This window comes from Notolepis coatsorum (genome assembly GCF_963971535.1).
Source record: "Notolepis coatsorum genome assembly, chromosome: 19".
Lineage (NCBI taxonomy): Eukaryota > Metazoa > Chordata > Actinopteri > Aulopiformes > Paralepididae > Notolepis > Notolepis coatsorum.
In genome coordinates, this window is record NC_140183.1 from 46275681 (window position 1) to 46293404 (window position 17724).

A 17724-nucleotide genomic window follows, 5' to 3' on the forward strand; every position below is an offset into this window, starting at 1 on the left:
GTGCGTAACTGCCCCACTCTCTCACGCATCCATCTCTCTTCTGGGCGAAGCACGCGGGGTCTAGGGCCACCAGAACAGAACATGATCATAATAAATCTGAGAGGAGGCTTTGGATTTATTATAAGCTTATGGAGTGAATGAATGAATGAATGAATGAATGAATGAATGAATGAATGAATGAATGAATGAATGAAAACTTTATTTAACAGATTGCAGAATGGGTACAATACAGTACGGCTCAATACATACAATTGTTAAGGGGATGCAGACCTGAGAAAGACGTTTGTCTTGTTTCCATCAGGGTCCCCCATTTTCAATTCATATAGACATATATGACATACATGACATACAGATAGTCAGTACTGCTACATCTATACATTTATGACATACCAGATTTGCAAATAGTCATATGGATTTATGATTTATCCCACCATGGATAATTATATCAATACATAAAGACTGGGATACAGATCGAGGCGCAGATATTGCGTTCAAGAACCGAGTAACTACATTGTTAAGCCTCTGTAAAGCCCTTTAGAGCTTAGGTCAATGAAGCTGCCATCACTCCTACAACACTGGTCATCTTTCACAAAAGCTCCCTGGGTTCATAAGATCCCACTTTGTGCTCGTTCTTCCTTCTCTCTGCTCCTCATCTTCTGCCATCTATTCTGAGAAGTCAGTCTCCTTCATATTTATATCACTCCTGAATAATTGAAGCATGGCGGAGAACAGATAACCTGTCCTCCCTTCTCTCACCATCCCTCTTCCTATTTCTGCAAACCATAAAATGCTCCATCACTTCCTATCAGTTTTCATTTCTAGCTCAGACCTACTGATTCTGTTTAAGGGATAAGAAATAAAACACTTTGAATCATAAAAACACGAAAAAACAGTATATGTTTGTTTTATTGAATCTACCAGTATGATATTGCATAAATGGCCAAAGTCAGTGAATTTGATACAATATGGGTGGCATTACACAAGCACAAACGGTTAAGTCCTTAAGAGATGAAGGTAGTTAAGATTGGAAACAGTGGAGAAGAGATGGAGGTGATATGGTTCGTCTGGACAGGGTTAGGACTCAAAGACATACTGTGTGGAGAAGAGAGGGGTGTAGGGGGTGCTATGGTTCGTCTGGACAGGGTTAGGACTCAAAGACATATACTGTGTGGAGAAGAGAGAGGGGTGTAGGGGGTGCTATGGTTCGTCTGGACAGGGTTAGGACTCAAAGACATATACTGTGTGGAGAAGAGAGAGGGGTGTAGGGGGTGCTATGGTTCGTCTGGACAGGGTTAGGACTCAAAGACATATACTGTGTGGAGAAGAGAGGGGTGTAGGGGGTGCTATGGTTCATCTTGACAGGGTTAGGACTCAGACATATACTGTGTGAAGAAGGTGGGAATTGGGAACCAACACACTCAACAACTGTACAACATATTTTTCTCCAAATATTCAAATCAACTGCATGTTCGACTGTACATTTAATTATTTTCCAGTTTTGTAATAATTACATACATTTACAAGTCATTTCTTGACTTCAGTTTTTGCAAAGCTTACACATTTAGAATTACAGTACAACAGCATTCATGGTTAAAGGGTGCTGTAAGTGATCTACATGTCAAGATAATACCTCTACATTTCCGAAATCCCATTCCCACTTTATCCAATCAGGAATGGTCAGACAAAAATAAGAAAATAGTTTTAAGCAAATATGTGCTTGAAACAAGTAAAATAATCTGAGTGCAGTAAACTAATTTGGTTTGGAAAGATTTCTTGAAATAAGTAAAAAAAAAAAATAACTAGGGTTCTCTCTCCTGATAGGATAAAGTGGGAATGGGGTACCGGGAAATGTATTTCCTGCAGAGCGGAGGGACTGGGAGACCCATGTTACAGACCAAACACTCTATATGATGGCTGTCGGAATGTAGAGCTATTAAAATACCACTTACAGCTCCTTTAAAGAAAATATGACAATAACAAAATCAAATCTCTTCAAGTCTCACTAAAAATAGTGCTTGGATGACAGCTGATTCACAATTAAAGGTTAATTAGAAAAGGGCGCTCACAGCACACATATCCTTCAGATGTGTCTGCACTGTGAGCAACACTTTCATATTATTCTGTTGAGAACAGTGTTACTATCATCTAGGCTAAATGTGTCAGTTTTGCATCAAGGCACACTTCAAATTACAACTCAGTAAAAAAGAAAAAACATACAACTTGCCACTTAGCTTAAAAAACTGTTTGCACCTGCAGCCATTTCAAATGAGAATACACGTTGTAAAACTGTAAACAATACCCAGATAAGGAGATGTTGGGAGAAGCTTTTCAATTATACAACAGCAGAAACTACAGATACAAAAAAAAATATAAATCATAATACACCAGTTTGATCTTCTCAGCAGAAATGTCCTCAGTGTTTGATCATATACAGCTCTGAACAAGCAAGATACATGTAATGAAAACTGCTTAATAAATAGTATGGAGTGCATGCTGTCACTATGTCAGAACGGAGTCTGTCACTCTCTTTAGTGTTGTCTCCATTCATTCTATCAACCCTTTCAGGGATTGTCAAAAAACACACTCCTCTTTTGTGCCCCCCGCCCACTCACCCCAAAATAAAAAAAATACCACGACTTCCGTCACAGTAAATAAATACTGAAATATCAATTCAATTAAATTCAATTGATTTTTCATCGCACAGAAAGAAAGAGGATAGCTTTTGTCATCCTCCCGTCGCCCTCAGTGCGCATGTACGGACCCTGCGACCCGCTTTACCACGAGGGAATCCGCTGATCTGGCCCCACGTGGCTGGTCAGAAACAATGGAGGGAAGAGCTTGTTTAGGCCGGCCTTGCTGCTCCCCAGGAAGGAAGAGCGGAAAAATAAAAGTGACGCATTTATAAACACGCAAACCACTCGGGACAACAGGCCTTCTTTGATCTTTCCTTTGCGGTTCTCTCATGCACTAGGAACTTTGTTTTCGCAGACTCCCTTGATAGTTGCTACCATAGGTAAGGGAAATGTGTATATAGTATATGTATGTGTTAATCTCAGAGGCATGTAGGGTCTGGGAATGCCAGTGGTGTTCTAACTAGAATGCGATATCAATGTATGCAACGTCAGTCTCAGAATAATGTGTTTTTAACGTCTTTACAGAGTATCATACACCTGTGTCATTATTTGACTCCAGTTTGTTCACTTTTATACCAAATACACTCTTAACCCTTTCACTGCCACACAACAGCAGGTTAGCCCTTTCACTGCCACACTACAGAAGTGTGATAGTAAAGGGTTAACCTTCTGTAGTGTGGCAGTGAAATGGTTAATCTTTGGCCTTTTACCAGTATGTTCGGCTAGATCAGCCTTTTTTTTCTCAATGAGTTGTATAAGAAACTCAATTTCTTTTTCCCCCCCTTCTTCTTAATATTACAGCTATGGCTACAAACTGAAGCTTCGGTGGTGCTGCTTGTGGAACTGCTGTTGGCGTTCCTTGGCGGAGGTATCTGTCTGCCTGTGTCTTCTGTCATCCCTGCCCGCCAGCCCCCTCTCCTTCTCCGCCTCGTCCCCGGCGACACTCCCCGCGTCGCTGAAGTCCCCAAGGTGCTCGATGGAGTCACATTTCTCCAGGTCGGAGGCGATGGTCTGCAGGCTGAAGACGGAGAGGGAATCCGAGCCCGTCCGCTCTCTCTCCCTCTCGCCGTCATTCTCTCTCTCCCTGTACCGCTCCACCAGCTCGTTGGCTTTATCCACCCTGTCCTTCCCCATCGGGTCGCCTCCGGAGGCACCGCCATCCTCCTGGATTTCGTTGTCGGACTCCGCCCCCACGGGGGGGCTGCGCCCGCTGCAGGCTGTGGTTGGCCCACCCTCGTCTTGGTCCCGCCCCCTCTGGGCGTGGATGTCCTCGCTGATTTGCTCCAGGTTGCGCAGGGCGATGGAGTAGCGGGCCTTCACCTTGGCCACACGCTCTTCCAACTGCAAGACTTTGACCTTGTGTTCCTGAAGTCAAACAGAGGGCCCTGACAGCTTTTAGCATCAATTTCAACATTGATTTTATGCCACCGAGCAAACAATAACCTACTGTGAAATCCATAATACATAAACCACAGTCATACATTCGCCCCCACTACTTCCCATCTTAGATTGTCTCTGTTCATAAGAGCTGCTTCCTCTTATTGTTCAGATTGCCTTGTTCAGACTGCCAGCCCAAATCCATTTTTTGGCATATCAAGATTGTATCCAGATTGATTTTAGAAAGTCTGGACAGCAAAAAACACATGAAATGCGATTTTGGAGGTGGTTTGAAATGTGATTCCAATCGGATTTCTACAGATCTGTCTCAGTCCGGACGCTGAAATCACATTTCAAAGTGTCTTTTGCGTCACTCACAAAGCAATGTCAAATCCAGGGTGATGGAAATGCATCAGAGCGGCTGAGCAGCAGAGCGGTATGGACATGGAGGACAATACAGAGAACAGACTTAAATTGTCTGCTGTCACTTCCAGGTCACCAGCATAAATGTGTCGTTACCACAGCAACCCATGCAGATAGGTTGGTGATGTCTGGACACACAAATCAACAAGTCTGTCTTAAAGATCTGATTTGAAAAACAAACAGCTTTGCCTGCAGTCTGAACAAAGCCTCAGATAATCGGTGTGGTAGAAAATACCTTTGTCAAAAAGGCCCTTTCACACCCAACCTTGCTTTTGGAATCCTCAGAATCAGAAACTAAATTGTGACTTTTATTGCAGTTTTCGGACCATACATTATAAACACGTCCATTAACACTTTGAATGCCGACGACGTGTATTCTCGTCTTATCAGACCCCCCGTTGAGTGCCGACGACGTGTATTGTCGTTTGATTTTTTTATTAGCGATCTGAATTCATATTTCATCAACCGAGTCTCCCGTTGGTACAGCAGACTCTCTAGGAGCTCAGATGGGAAAAAAACACCCCCTATCGTCTATCCCTGTGTAACTGCCGGTCAGTCGATTATACTGGGAGATCCCTGTGGGGGTGGCCAACTGGCTCCATTGTGCTGGCGAGCCGTCTGATGATGAGGGATCTGATCGCGAGTTGGAAAGCAGCCTGGAATATATATTTACAGCAGCCAATAATCAATCAATAAACGCGATCGATATTTGGAATGGCGATCAGGAATTGGAATAATCTTTTTGGAGAACATCTAAGGTAAGGAGTCTATGTTACCAGTTTTAGGATAATCAGACCTGTATTCACTGAGATATCAGCATGTGCCGTGTGTGTGTATGGGTGTGTGTGTGTGTGTGTGATCTTGAGGAAATGGATAATAGATTTTTCAGCCCGCCTCTATAGCGTGCATAAGTACACATATACTATCGATAATCTAGCGTTTATTTGAAAACGATTCATAAATAGGCCGACAAATGACAACGTGTCTAGTGTATTCGAGAATATTCCAATAAATGCCGTTTATGGGGGAATATTTCAAAAATTCGAAAATTTCAGAGAGATTCGAAATGCTATAAAAAGGATATGAACCGATTAAAAAACAATCCGTTTCGACAATGTTGACTGCAAACAAGTCATTGATAAGCGACGGGCAGATTAGACACATAGCCATAATTTAAAACATAGATTATGCGTTTTTAACGCTAACATTGAAGTGGATGATGGCATTCAACGGGGTAAAAAGGTAAACAAGGCCGGCACTGATAGTGTTAACATGACAGGGTTCCCACTAGTGCACTGCAACCTTGCCCAGGCCCGACGGGGCCCGGCCCGGCCCGGCGGGTTCGGGCTGGGTAGGGCTTTTTTTTTAATAAATAATTCGGGCTCGGCTGGGCCCGGGCACCGCCGTTTTTTTTTTTTCTTTTTTTTTTTTTTTTATAAATTGCGTTTTTTTTTTTTTTTCATATAACTAGGGTTATAGGATAACCTTCGTTTTCCTTAAGATTCGTTTTCTCTTTTGCGCCAGAGAAACATTTGGATGTAATTACCGCAGCGCGCAGGGAGAACTCAGGGGACAAGTTCAACTCGATTGGTTGTGTTGGAATATAGCCAGTTGGCGAACGTTTTAATTTGTTCTTGGGATGTATGTAGCTGGTTGGCGAAGTTTTGTTAACGGTGTTCAACGCGTTGCTGACGTCGTGGTGAGTAGGGATGGGTACCGAATTCGGTACTTTTGAGGTACCGAACCGAAACACGTCGGTACTACCGAGTATCGAATCAAGTGAGAAACAAAAAAAAAAAAAAAAAAAAAATTACTTTTTTTTTTTTTTTTTACTTTTTTCTTTTCATGTCAACGTTCACACGCACAATATATGCTTACCTAGGATTTGACTTGATTCAACAACAAAGCAGTCAGAGCAATGACAAGCCGAAAACTGTCGAAATTGTAGTTATTTGAAGTTTGGATATTTTTTTTACGACTGAGGTAGGTAAATTAAATTTCGACAGTTTTCGGCTTGTCATTGCTCCGACTGCTTTGTTGTTGAATCAAGTCAAATCCTAGGTAAGCATATATTGTGCGTGTGAACGTTGACATGAAAAGAAAAAAGTAAAAAAAAAAAAAAAAAGTAAAAAAGAAAAAATTAATAACAAATATTTTTTTTTATTTTTTTTTTAAAGTACCGAAAAAAGGTACCGTTGGGTACCGGTATCGATTCACAGGTACCGGTACCGGTACCGGTATCGGTTCAAATGTGAAAGGTACCCATCCCTAGTGGTGAGTGATGTTTATTATTTGCTGGGTCGCTACCTGTTTTGTTGTGCTTTTCATTATGTTGAGCTCTGCTCGAAATCTGATTTCTGTTTTCTGTTTGTTTGAGTAGGCTATTGTGTGTGTGTGTGTGTGTCAAAGAAGATTCTATAGCCTTCAATACGTTTTACGAGGCTGATGTGTGAGTCAGTCTATAAGCGAGCACTGGGAGAGACGGCATTCTAATAAGAGCGAAACAGGCTATGTAAATGCTTCTTAGTTTTGTTTATTTATTACGTTCATATAAAACCGTGTTTCGAATATTTAAAACAAATACAAAAAAAAATTATATTTTAATAATAATAATAATAATAATCTTTTTCTGGTTTTCACGCGGGCTAGGGCTTAAAATATTATTTACAGTCGGGCTTATTTTCGGGCAGGGCCTGAAGTTCACGGGCTCGGGCAGGGCTTGGGCTTTATTTCAAGGCCCTTGCAGACCACTAGTTCCCACAGACATTGCAAAATAAAATTCAAGGACGTTCAAGTACTTTCCCAAGCACTATTTTTCATTCAAACTCATTCAGCGCCAATCACTAATAAAGTCGGGTTATCTCACCAGCAGTTGTGCGCCAAACCCAAGAAAAGTCGGGTTTTGGTCTTTTGATCTTTTCCCTTTGATCCCCGTTCTACACAGTCCCCCAGAGCCTCCTGGCATAACGTTGGAATTGCAATGACGATCAAAATCCGCCAGGTGGCAGTATCGCCTACCTTATGAACATCATGGGCCAGCTATTAGTGTGTTAGTACCAGCCCCACCACAGCCCCAAAACAACTAGGTACTCATTTGCGAGTAGCAGTGAGACACGTTCGAGAATCGCGATCGCCTAGAGCGAACTATTGCATATTATGAAAAAGACTAAATGGATTATATGGATGATGAAAACAACTATAACCAAATAGACCGATGAGGAAACCTATTCGGCTCCATGGTATAGTCTGACCCGAGCACACAATAGTAACCTGGCTGCAATGCAATGGCGAGCGAACTATTGGATATATCTGATGAAGAAGACTAAACGGATTATGGATGATGATTATGGATGATAAGGTGCGTTTCCACCAGACTATGATGTTGGACTATGTTGGACCAAGCACTACTGGTCAAATGTAAAACAACTATAACCAAATTGACAGATGAAGAAACCTATTCGGCTCCGTGATATAGTCTGGCCCGAGCAGATGAAGTAGACGGATGAAGGCTATATGTATTGATCCTGTTCTGATTCAAGACACGTTTGGACTCGACGTGAGAAATGGAGTACCTCTAAAACAAAGGTAACGTCTTTTTTTCGTGTACTTTAACGAAACTCCATCATAAAGCATGCGCTTATATGATCTCTCCTTCGGATAAACGACCCCCCCCCCCGGCTTCGTGAAGAAACAAGGCCACGTGTTTACCTTTGACCTGGAAATAATGTGTCTCAGGTGAGCAAAAAACATGATTTACACATACCTGCAGAAAACGTTCTGTAACTCGCGTTCCAGGAAATCAGCTTGGATTTTAGTGAAACGAGGCAATGTTTATATTGGAATTGTGAACGAACGAAGGTATGTAGAAACAAACCCTTTTTTTACATGTTGTACTACAAATAGTGTCTGTCAAATGAGCCACACTATTGTCTCCATAGCATAATATAGATTATACAATAGCTCCGCAAAGATCATGAAATATCACGGAAACAGTCATGACAAGCTGGCCCAGAGACAGCAGGGATGGGGGTACACGCTGGCGCTGAATGAGTTAAAAGGGCATTTAAAAGAATACAATTAACTTTTAAATGCTGTGTTTTTATTGAAAAAAAAATCAGATCCAATATTTATGGCTTAAACCCAATTTCCGACAATTAGTTACACTTTAGATAAAAACGTATTTCTTGATTTAGAAATGTTTTGTCATGGATGGAAAAACTTGTGAATGGTTGATTTGAATTTGAATGACTTTTTAAGAACCTTGTTAAAAGAAATTCTGTTTTCAAGGAATTCCGAGGAACTGTATGTGTGTATTACCTCCAGGATGTGGTTGAACTGGGCCTTGAGCTCAAAATAAGGTTTGGACTTGACGATGACTCTCTTGAGGGATTTCTGCAGCGTCTGGACCCTGGCCTCCGCCTCCTGACAGGCGTGGGTGACTCGCATGTGCTCCCTCTCACTACGGAGGCGCTCCTCCTCCGCTTCATTCACCTGGAGAACACACAAATTTTTTTCGTTTAGATCAAATCCCATCATAACTTTTCTATGACTATTGTGTGACAATTTCCAAGACTAATATTTGTCAGCGTCAATATTAAAATGTTTAATTTCTTTGTTGAATAGCTGATTTAGCTCAATCTTGTATCATTGCAGTCCATTTTTGTATCAATTAGTTGAGTTGATTAAAATTAAACAAGTGTCTTCCAAAACCTTCTGCAAATGCACATTGACAGATGATGTTTTATTCCTGTACATCACAAGGGGAGTGTGATTTTGGTACACAAGTCTTCAAATATTCACATGTTACTGTATTTAAACTGTAGCTCTGCTGATCGCCTGTTACAGCACCCTCGTGTTTCTGTGAGTGGTACAGTAGCTAGTGTTGTGTCACTTCATTTTCTATGTCGTACACCAATAAATAAATAAAAAGGGGTGCAACATGTGTTTAAAACAGGTCATCCAGGTGGTAATAAGGCCGCAGTTTTAACATATAGATTTCAAGTAGTAACACCAATAGCGAACTAAATTAATCAAATTCAGAATGACAACAATACAGCAATACAGAGTGGTCACCCATGCATGATGCAGGACATCCGTACTGTTATAAAACAAAGATAGTATCGTGGGGCAGTCAAGCAAGGGATACATAACCAAACAAGTTAACAACAAAAGAAAACTAGGGCTGGAAAATATTGATTATTAATTAAATTAATGAATCACAAAGAATGTAATTAATTACATTATTATTTTTAATCGCTTGACAGCCCTAGTTATGGCAGTGGCTCAGGAGGTAGAGTGGTCGTCTGGTAATCTGATGGTTCCCAGTTCAATTCCAGTTCCTCCCGGCAGCGTGTCAAAGTGTCCTTGAGCAAGGTTACGCAGGTTGGCACCTTGCGTAATTGCCTCCACTGTCTGTGTGTGAGTGAATGGGTGAATGTGTGTGTGAGTGAATGGGTGAATGTGAGGCATAAGTTGTAAAGAGCTTTGGATAAAAGTGCCATATAAATGCAGTTCATTTACCATTTATTTGAGTTGTTACTCTTTTAAAAAAACTGGAGCTAACAGCTGATTGAAAATAAATCTTTTCTAAAGCATTTTGGATATGTTTTATTTTCCATAACCGGGAAAATTGACTTTTACATGTCTTCCATGACGGTAGGAAACCCCTTCACAGCATGTGGGACTCTCTTCCTCCAACTCTTCCATACCTTGGAGGTGGCGTGGTTGAGCATCTCTTGCCAGGTGGGGTCCAGGGTGTTCTTGCCGTCAGCCATCAGGCCCTGCTCCGCCACATACACCATCTCCCTGGCGGCCGTGTGCATGGAGACGGCCCTCTCATAGCTCAGAGCAGCCTTCTGGGTCTCCTGCTGGGCCTATGGGGAGGAGACAATACAATCAAAAGGCTGTGGAAGTGGAGCATGGCAAGCAACCAATCACCTCCACAGGAAGCCTGAATGCCTTCTACAACAGAACTTTGTTTCCGCGTCTCTGATTGGCCAGGTCATTTCTGGTCATGTGACATGTACGCCCAATCGTGGGACCGCAAGTTTCTACACTGGTTAAGCTTAGGCGCTCTTTGGTTAAGTTGGTTAAGGTTAGAGTTTGTCTTAGAGCATGGCGATAGAACGCCTGCCCTGATTCCGATGGTTAAGCTTAGGCACTCTTTCGAAGTTGGTTATGGTTAGAGTTTGTCTTAGAGCATGGCGATAGAACGCCAGGTAGTTTGCAGGCTGTTAGACCCGGAAATAGGCACAGAACTTGCTGTCCCACGGTTGGCGCACATGTCCTGGCCAATCAGAGCGCAAAACTCGAACGCGGAAACGAAGTTCTGTTGTAGAATATAATAATAATAATAATAATACTTTGTTTTATATAGCGCCTTTCAGAGGACCCAAGGTCGCTTTACATAAAGGGGGGGGGGGGGGTAACAAATGAACAAACATAGTGGACAGACACAACATATACATATAAAGCTAGAAGGCATACACACCCACAGGAAAGATAAACTACCAATTCGGTAGATGTAAATATTTAAAGAACTGCTTCCATCTGTGATGTCTTAGTTAGACTATTATATCTCAATATTTTTTGTCCAATGACCGCTGGTCAAAGTAAAAATTATGGATGGATACTGAAGTTTTAGTACTTGGAATTGGTATCTGCAGTGGTATTGATGCATCCCTAGTATCCCTACACACAACAGATGTACAAATTTCTATCAAACACACACATTGCCATTTTTGTACCTCTTTGGCAAGGCGGCGAGCCTCATAATAGGGTCTAGCTTTCTCTATGCAGCTGCCAAGCTGGGAGCTGTGGGCATTGAGCTTCCTGGCGGAGTCAGTAAGGATCTTCCTGTACCCCGATCTGGCGTCCTAGATGGAAAATACATATGGAAATGCACCGATTAGATTTCACTGCAATGGAGCCATTGATCCGATGATTTCACAGGGGAGCCTTAAGGAAAATTAGCAATCGATGCGGTTGTTGTGAAACCTTTCCCCTTACATGGTGGAATATCCATTTATACTCACATCCAATTGCAGTTCTATTTTGTTGATTTCTGCACTGGCTTCATTGAGGTGCTCCAATTCTTCCTGTGAGACAAGGAAGGATTTAGCACATTTGATACCTCATTAACTGCTGGAAGAAAAGGAATAGTATGTTTTGGGGCATCCAGTCTGGAATGAGATGTTCTGTACAGTTGGTATTAGGGTAAACCAAATTACATGATGTAATTATGTTACAACATACCGTAATTAGCTCTTGGCACCAACCAGTACTGAACGACATATAATCCCTACTGAGCAGAGAGACGTGGATTTGCAGAGATGATCACATTATGATATCAAGTGGTGCTAAAGCAGGGGTGTGAAAACACAATTCTTTTTTCATTTATAGAAACATGCCTCTTGTTTTAGAGGGTAACTATATGAAGCACGGTATAACCTGTCTGCTGTCAACAATGACTCGGCTGCTTGTCCACTTTGCTAGCCCTTAAGACATAAAAATGTAATATCTGAAAAGATACCTTATCAAACTCAAATCACTGAAATGTTATGATAAATAAAATAAAAACGACAGCACAGAAGCCACTATGAAAGCCACACATCCATACCAGCTTAGCTAGACACAGCTGGCTGACAGGAGCAGGTGAATTTATCTTTCGTCCAAAGAATGAATGCTCTTTTTGTACCAGTTCATATAGTTAACAGTGTGAAAACAACACAGATGTTTATGTCTCAGATGTTAGGACCAAGGGACTATTATGAAATCAATATGGGGTGGGGTCACTGGTGAAAGCCCCCCCTCCGCCAGGTGTGCACACACACACAACCACCACCAAAAACAGAACACACATTAAGTTCCTTCACCGCTCACCTGGATTCTGGGGTCCAGTTCCTCCTCATAAGGGCGGGGTTGCTCCTCGTGGCCCCTCTGCTTCCCCCCCAAAGTCTCTGCTCCAACGCAAGTGTCCAGTGTGTTTTCATTAGTTTCATTCGCCTTCACGTCCCCCCCGGGAATGTCCTCCCTCCATTCGCCTGCCTCATTGTCACCCGACCCGGCAGGACTCTCTCGCAAGTCGCCTGGCTCCATTCCAGGCCAGACACCAAATCTAAGCAAACGTTAGCTACCGTCAGCTACCTACCTAACTACGGTAGTACTAGTACTTGTAGCCAGGCTAATCAACCAACAGTGATCCCTTCGATTTACAATCTGAGGGTTATTAAGGAGTAAACACTCATAACAATACAATTAACGTTGCAATCATGCGATGGCTGAATCAATATTGGTGAGAAAGCTGCCATATGACATTAAGCCAAAGTGAGACACACTAACGTAGGTTAGCTGAATCCCTGTTGATGTTGACCAGAGACCACCACACAAGCCGAGGCTAACGTTAGCTAAAGAGCCAGCTAACCGGCTAATGGCGTTGGCATGAAATTTGCCAACGTCGTTAGTTTTAACGTTGCAGCACGGAGATAAATATCATATTTTAACATTAAATATAAACGGGGGCCCGTCGCTGTGTGCCTCCCTCGCCCGTAGTCTCTCCATCTCTCCCACCGGCTCCTCGGCAGGCTAGCTAGCTCCTCTGGCCTCTGGTCCAGAATCATTGGAAGAAACGTAAACACAGCGCGTCACCAGCACGACACGCATGGACCCTGACGGACACCGTAGACACATCATCTCGGTTCAACAAAGCAGCAATTCAATTTTTTTCCGCCAAAATATTTTCCTTCACAGGTAATACATGTATAATTCTACGAGTTAATAAAACTACTAGTTAATGAATTATCTAACGTAAGACCCGACATGTTGAGAACATGATGTTCTTTTTGTGAAAGAAATATTATACATGTATGAAGTAGCAGATTATGGATAGTGTAACATTTTTATTACAATTTTTTTTTAAGAATACCACCACACAAGATTAGTTTGTTTGATTTTTACTGCAAGAAGAATGCAAGGCGGACTCTTTGGACAATCATGGAACAAGTATTATGTGCTATATAATCTGGAAGTAATTATTGCCACAGCACAGACAATGAGGAATTATATTGCAGTTATTACTGGTGACCACCACCATAAAATCAACCAAAAACCACAGATTAATTATATACATTTGTACCAGACAAAAGATCACAAGCAACAAATAAGCTCCCAAAATGTGCATATCATTTAAACAAATGTTACAAAATATGTCATTGCATTGAATGCATCGACTGTCATGTGCACAATTATCATATAAAAATAAATCTCTGATTATAATAGCAATTATATCTATGCAAACATTTAGGTGGCGTCCTACACTGTAAGAAATACATGTTTAAACATGAAAAAGACCTGAGTGGTATTGGCAATATGTCTTGAACGGAGGCTAATCGATTATTTAACATCAAAGACACTTGAGAATTAGGCTACATCTTTCATTCAAATAGAAACTGTAACAGTTTCATTCTTTGGTCTGGAATGGTCTCTTCCATTGACACGTATAGATTAGAGAAAGGCTAGTACTAAGCAAATGTCTTGTGTTTTTACTCCTTTTGATCAACTCCAGCTGGTGTCATAGTGAGTCCATCCTGGGGGCGGAGCTAGGTAGATTCTCTGTCCCCTTGACAGGAAACTGACCACGGCCCTATATCCTGTCCGTGGAACTCCCGACTTCAAGTCGTCCATGATGCCTAGGTTTTTGGCCAGGACTTTAAAACTGTCCTTAGTAGAGTACTGCAGACGAAAGGGCCCAGGACCACTCAGCTGACCCTGCTTAATGTCTTCGTATTTTACCACAGGAGCGCTGTAAACCACCGTCTCAAAGTTCTCTCTGTACTTCCCCTCTTTCAAGTAACTCAGGTCCAACTTGGAGAAAGGCACAAATTCAGAATTCAGTTTGATGTAACGCAAGTACTTGTCGTAAAACTGGCCCAGACTCACACCCTTCCGGCCGAAGGTTAAGGTTCGGGATATTTCCGGGCGGATGCAAGCTCGGTCACGGCGCTGCTCCGGCTGGCGCATCCAGTCATCCCAGAATGAGGCGGGCCACTTGGGCTCCAGCTCGTCCCAGAGTTCCCTGAGGAGCATCCAGCCCAAGCCAGGGAAGAAGTCGGTCCTGTAGAGCAGGTTGGCTTTCCCGGGGTCAACATAGCCGTCCCTGCCGTTGTCATTCCAGGCTGACACACACCACAGGCTGGGGTCGGAGTTCAGGAGCGGGTGCAGGGCTCCAAAGTACTCAAAGAAGTCTGGCGCCACCTAGAGTAGGAGATTAAAATATTTCAACTTGAACAAACTAGCAAGTGAAACAATTTTTTTTATTCAACTTAAAGCTGCTGGTGCCTCTGGGAGTCTGTGGAAAACCTTTCCTCTAGCTAATTTCTCTGAAGTTGCCTACTGCAGCTACCTACTGGCCAACATTGAATCCATGTATTGTTTCATTTACCTGTGTATTAAAAAACATGGATGTCTTATGTAGATTAAAGACGGTAAGAAGAACGATGTGATGACTAGGGTTGGGTACCGAACTCAGTACTTTTAAGGGTACCCACCGAATTACATCGGTACTCTGAAAAAGGAACCAAAGGGGCTACATACTCATATTTCCCAACTCAAAGCAATTTACATGTGTAGTATAAGAGTGTAATATTCTGAACATACAACTAGTTGCGCTCATACATGACAAGACAGCAACAGAAATTAAAAGAACGTCAGTGTCTTCAGTGAAAAATGTGTGTGGTGTTACTTTACAATAACAAAATGTTCTAAATAAATAATTGAGAAGTTTAGACTTGTTTTTTACAACTGAAATTACATTTATATTATTACAGAGAGAGTAAAGTACCATTCGTTGGGTACCAGACCAGTGCCGAGTACCAGTACTGGTATCGGTTCAAACTTCAAAGTATCATCATTACCTCCAAATCATCCTCCACAATGACAACGGAGGAGTGTGAGAGGGTCCTGAACACTTGGTTGAGAGCCCAGCGGTAATGCCTGGAGATCTTGTAGTAACCCTGAAACTTCTTGTGCTCTGGCCTCACTGAGATATCGGACAGGTCTGGCTGCTTCAGGTGGGTCACCCGACTGCCGTATGAGCCAATCACCGCGGCCGTCTCAGCGTGCCCACAGTCCTGACTGATTATGATTGGGTGGAGCTCCGCCGAAGGGCGGTACTCTAACAGTTTGTCCAAGCAGCGTTTGATGGTGACCCTGTTGCAGGCGATGACCAAGATGGGAACAACAGGTCGACGGGGGCCGGTTCTCTGTCCGTCTCCATCTGGCAACTCCCACAGCGACCGATGACCCTGGATCTGGAGGAGGATCTTCTTCTGCGTTTCGAGCTCTGCTTCAATCGCATCGGCCATGCGGAGGACATCGGCCGCCACATCGACAACCAGCTCCCTCTGGTCTCTGACCGGCTCCCTCTGGTCTCTGACCGGCTCGGCGGACTGGCCCGTCTGGGTTTTACCCCACAGCAGGAGGACAAGCACGGCATTCCAGGTAACAAACACAAATGTGCCACAGAGAATGAGAGAGCCTCTCTTGCGGAGCATGGCACAAAACCTCAGGAGGGAGGGGAAGGCGGGTGGACGGGGGTTTAAACAGAAAGAGGTGTGTCATAAACTGAGACAACACAAAAAGGGCACAGGGAGTGGCAGTCTGTGACTCATCACAACATCTTGAAAGACGAGATTTAGAGTTGCGTCGTTCTAGTTGTGAGTGTGCATCTAGTTTCTAAGAAGACACAGATACAACACATGGGGGTAAATCAGTTATGGGGTCAAAAGAGACAAAGTTGGGGGGGAAGTCTGATGGAGAGCAGGATTCATTTTAAGACGTCCACCTTGAAGCAGCCAGATCCTCAATTCACACAATACACCCCAATCTGAAAAAAAGAAAAGAAAAAAGTACAGTGGCATATAAAATACTAAGAGACCATCACCACACTAAAGTAGGCTATGCAATGCACGCCCCTCAATTTTAGATTAGCTGTCTAAACTGCATTCATTCAGCTATTATAAAAGTCACAAGGGTTTGTTTGAGTGGTATGAGTGTGGCATATGGTCGCAGCTGGAAGTCCGTCCACTAAGGATCGAGGATGTGGCATTCAGCCGGGTGTCACAAATCGATTTTCTTATCACCTGTAGCTAGCTAGATCGCCGAAGAACCTCTACCAAGAGCTTTTCAACCAAGCAAATTATAGTCAACAAATTGTAACCGGCAGTACTTTTCACGAGAAGATGGCTGGGGAAACATGATGTGTTCGCTCAAGACGAACGTGTTAACTGGAATTAGCCTTGCTTTAGTTACCTTGACACTGTTGTTATCGTTTCTTCGTTCTATGGCCATTTCCCCAAAATTTCTTCGGTGACAATCAGCAAAGTCAAATGGGCAAAACGAAACGAGCATTGTATATCGTTGTAAAACTCTCCTTTTCATAGTTTTTCCAAATTAATTCAACTTAATGTCGTTAGTTTTCCTCTTTTTTCGTAAAACGGGAGGGGAGGGGAGGGGACTAGATGAAGCATTAACTTCCGGATATCAAACGTTCACAGACGGGAAGTCCCGCCCTCACTGTCAGGTTTCCTGTTCTATTTGTGGAGCTAATTATTATATTACAGCATTTTATCTTCCACTGAAACTTTATTCCACGGATTTAAATATAGGGTAAATGCAAACGTAGGCTAATAAAAAGAGCAAACATAGCAGCATGGTGTGAAATTTATTTGAAAATATATAATCTTTTATTTAAAAATACCATATTTCTATACATAAACTCCAGAGAAGTGCAGGATTGTGTATGAACAAATGAATAGGCATATTTATTTAATCAGCTATTCAAGTCCTGAACAGTTAACAGCTCTGACAATAAGAGTAGGCAATAAAACGTGCAAAGAAAATATTCATAAATAGCTTTAAAATAATGTAGGCATTTCAGCGAACAGCTAATAGCCTAGACTTGCATAGGTGTCAAACTCATGGCCCGCGGGCCAAATGTGGCCCGCACGTCATTTGATGTGCCCCCCCCCCCCCCCCCCCCCCCCAAGAGCGCTTAAAAAAAAAAAAAAAATGTAACATTAATCTTGGGTTAAAAAATAGCCGTGTTAAAATAATTGTGGGTTAATGCGTTAATAAAGCTTTAACCTTGACAGCCTTAGTTATTACACATTCTTACACATGCACCCCTCAGTTTGAGAATGTGCGTGTGTGTGTGTGTTTGAGAGAGAGAGAATATCCTGAGAGAACACAGTTAGAGAGAGGGGGTTGTTAGAATAAGATAAGGGCCCATTTGATC

The 17724-nt window shown here is 42.5% G+C and overlaps 2 protein-coding genes across 3 annotated transcripts; both read right to left on the minus strand.

Annotated features, from left to right (window-relative positions):
• Window positions 1-937: 937 nt before the first annotated feature.
• On the minus strand, window positions 938-12993 carry sh3bp5la (SH3-binding domain protein 5-like, a). 2 transcript variants are annotated; one of them, XM_084336014.1, is made up of 7 exons: window positions 12315-12407; window positions 11688-11736; window positions 11468-11530; window positions 11180-11308; window positions 10142-10306; window positions 8751-8924; window positions 938-3998 (listed from the first exon to the last, which is right to left on the minus strand). In XM_084336014.1, exons 1-7 carry the CDS (start codon window positions 12341-12343, stop codon window positions 3441-3443), a joined length of 1167 nt encoding a protein of 388 aa, XP_084192140.1. In that variant the 5' UTR covers window positions 12344-12407; the 3' UTR covers window positions 938-3440. The 2 variants fall into 2 exon arrangements, with proteins under 2 accessions (XP_084192140.1, XP_084192139.1); XM_084336013.1 differs by lacking the exon at window positions 11688-11736 and having other exon boundaries at window positions 12315-12993.
• A 371-nt stretch (window positions 12994-13364) lies between these two features.
• On the minus strand, window positions 13365-16932 carry mgat1a (alpha-1,3-mannosyl-glycoprotein 2-beta-N-acetylglucosaminyltransferase a). Its single transcript, XM_084336093.1, has 3 exons — window positions 16740-16932; window positions 15344-16314; window positions 13365-14684 (listed from the first exon to the last, which is right to left on the minus strand). Exons 2-3 carry the CDS (start codon window positions 15980-15982, stop codon window positions 13986-13988), a joined length of 1338 nt encoding a protein of 445 aa, XP_084192219.1. The 5' UTR covers window positions 15983-16314; window positions 16740-16932; the 3' UTR covers window positions 13365-13985.
• Between the last annotated feature and the right edge of the window lie 792 nt (window positions 16933-17724).

Excerpts from the sequence above, each read along its gene's own strand:
- sh3bp5la (XM_084336013.1), bottom strand. The coding sequence starts at position 12,530 with ATGGAGCCAGGCGACTTGCGAGAGAGTCCTGCCGGGTCGGGTGACAAT. Across the intron at positions 8,925-10,141 it reads TCAACCACGCCACCTCCAAG|GTGAATGAAGCGGAGGAGGA; the intron begins GTATGGAAGAGT and ends TGTGTTCTCCAG. Across the intron at positions 3,999-8,750 it reads AGTTCAACCACATCCTGGAG|GAACACAAGGTCAAAGTCTT; the intron begins GTAATACACACA and ends GTTTGACTTCAG.
- mgat1a (XM_084336093.1), bottom strand. The coding sequence starts at position 15,982 with ATGCTCCGCAAGAGAGGCTCTCTCATTCTCTGTGGCACATTTGTGTTT. Across the intron at positions 14,685-15,343 it reads TTGTGGAGGATGATTTGGAG|GTGGCGCCAGACTTCTTTGA; the intron begins GTAATGATGATA and ends CTCCTACTCTAG.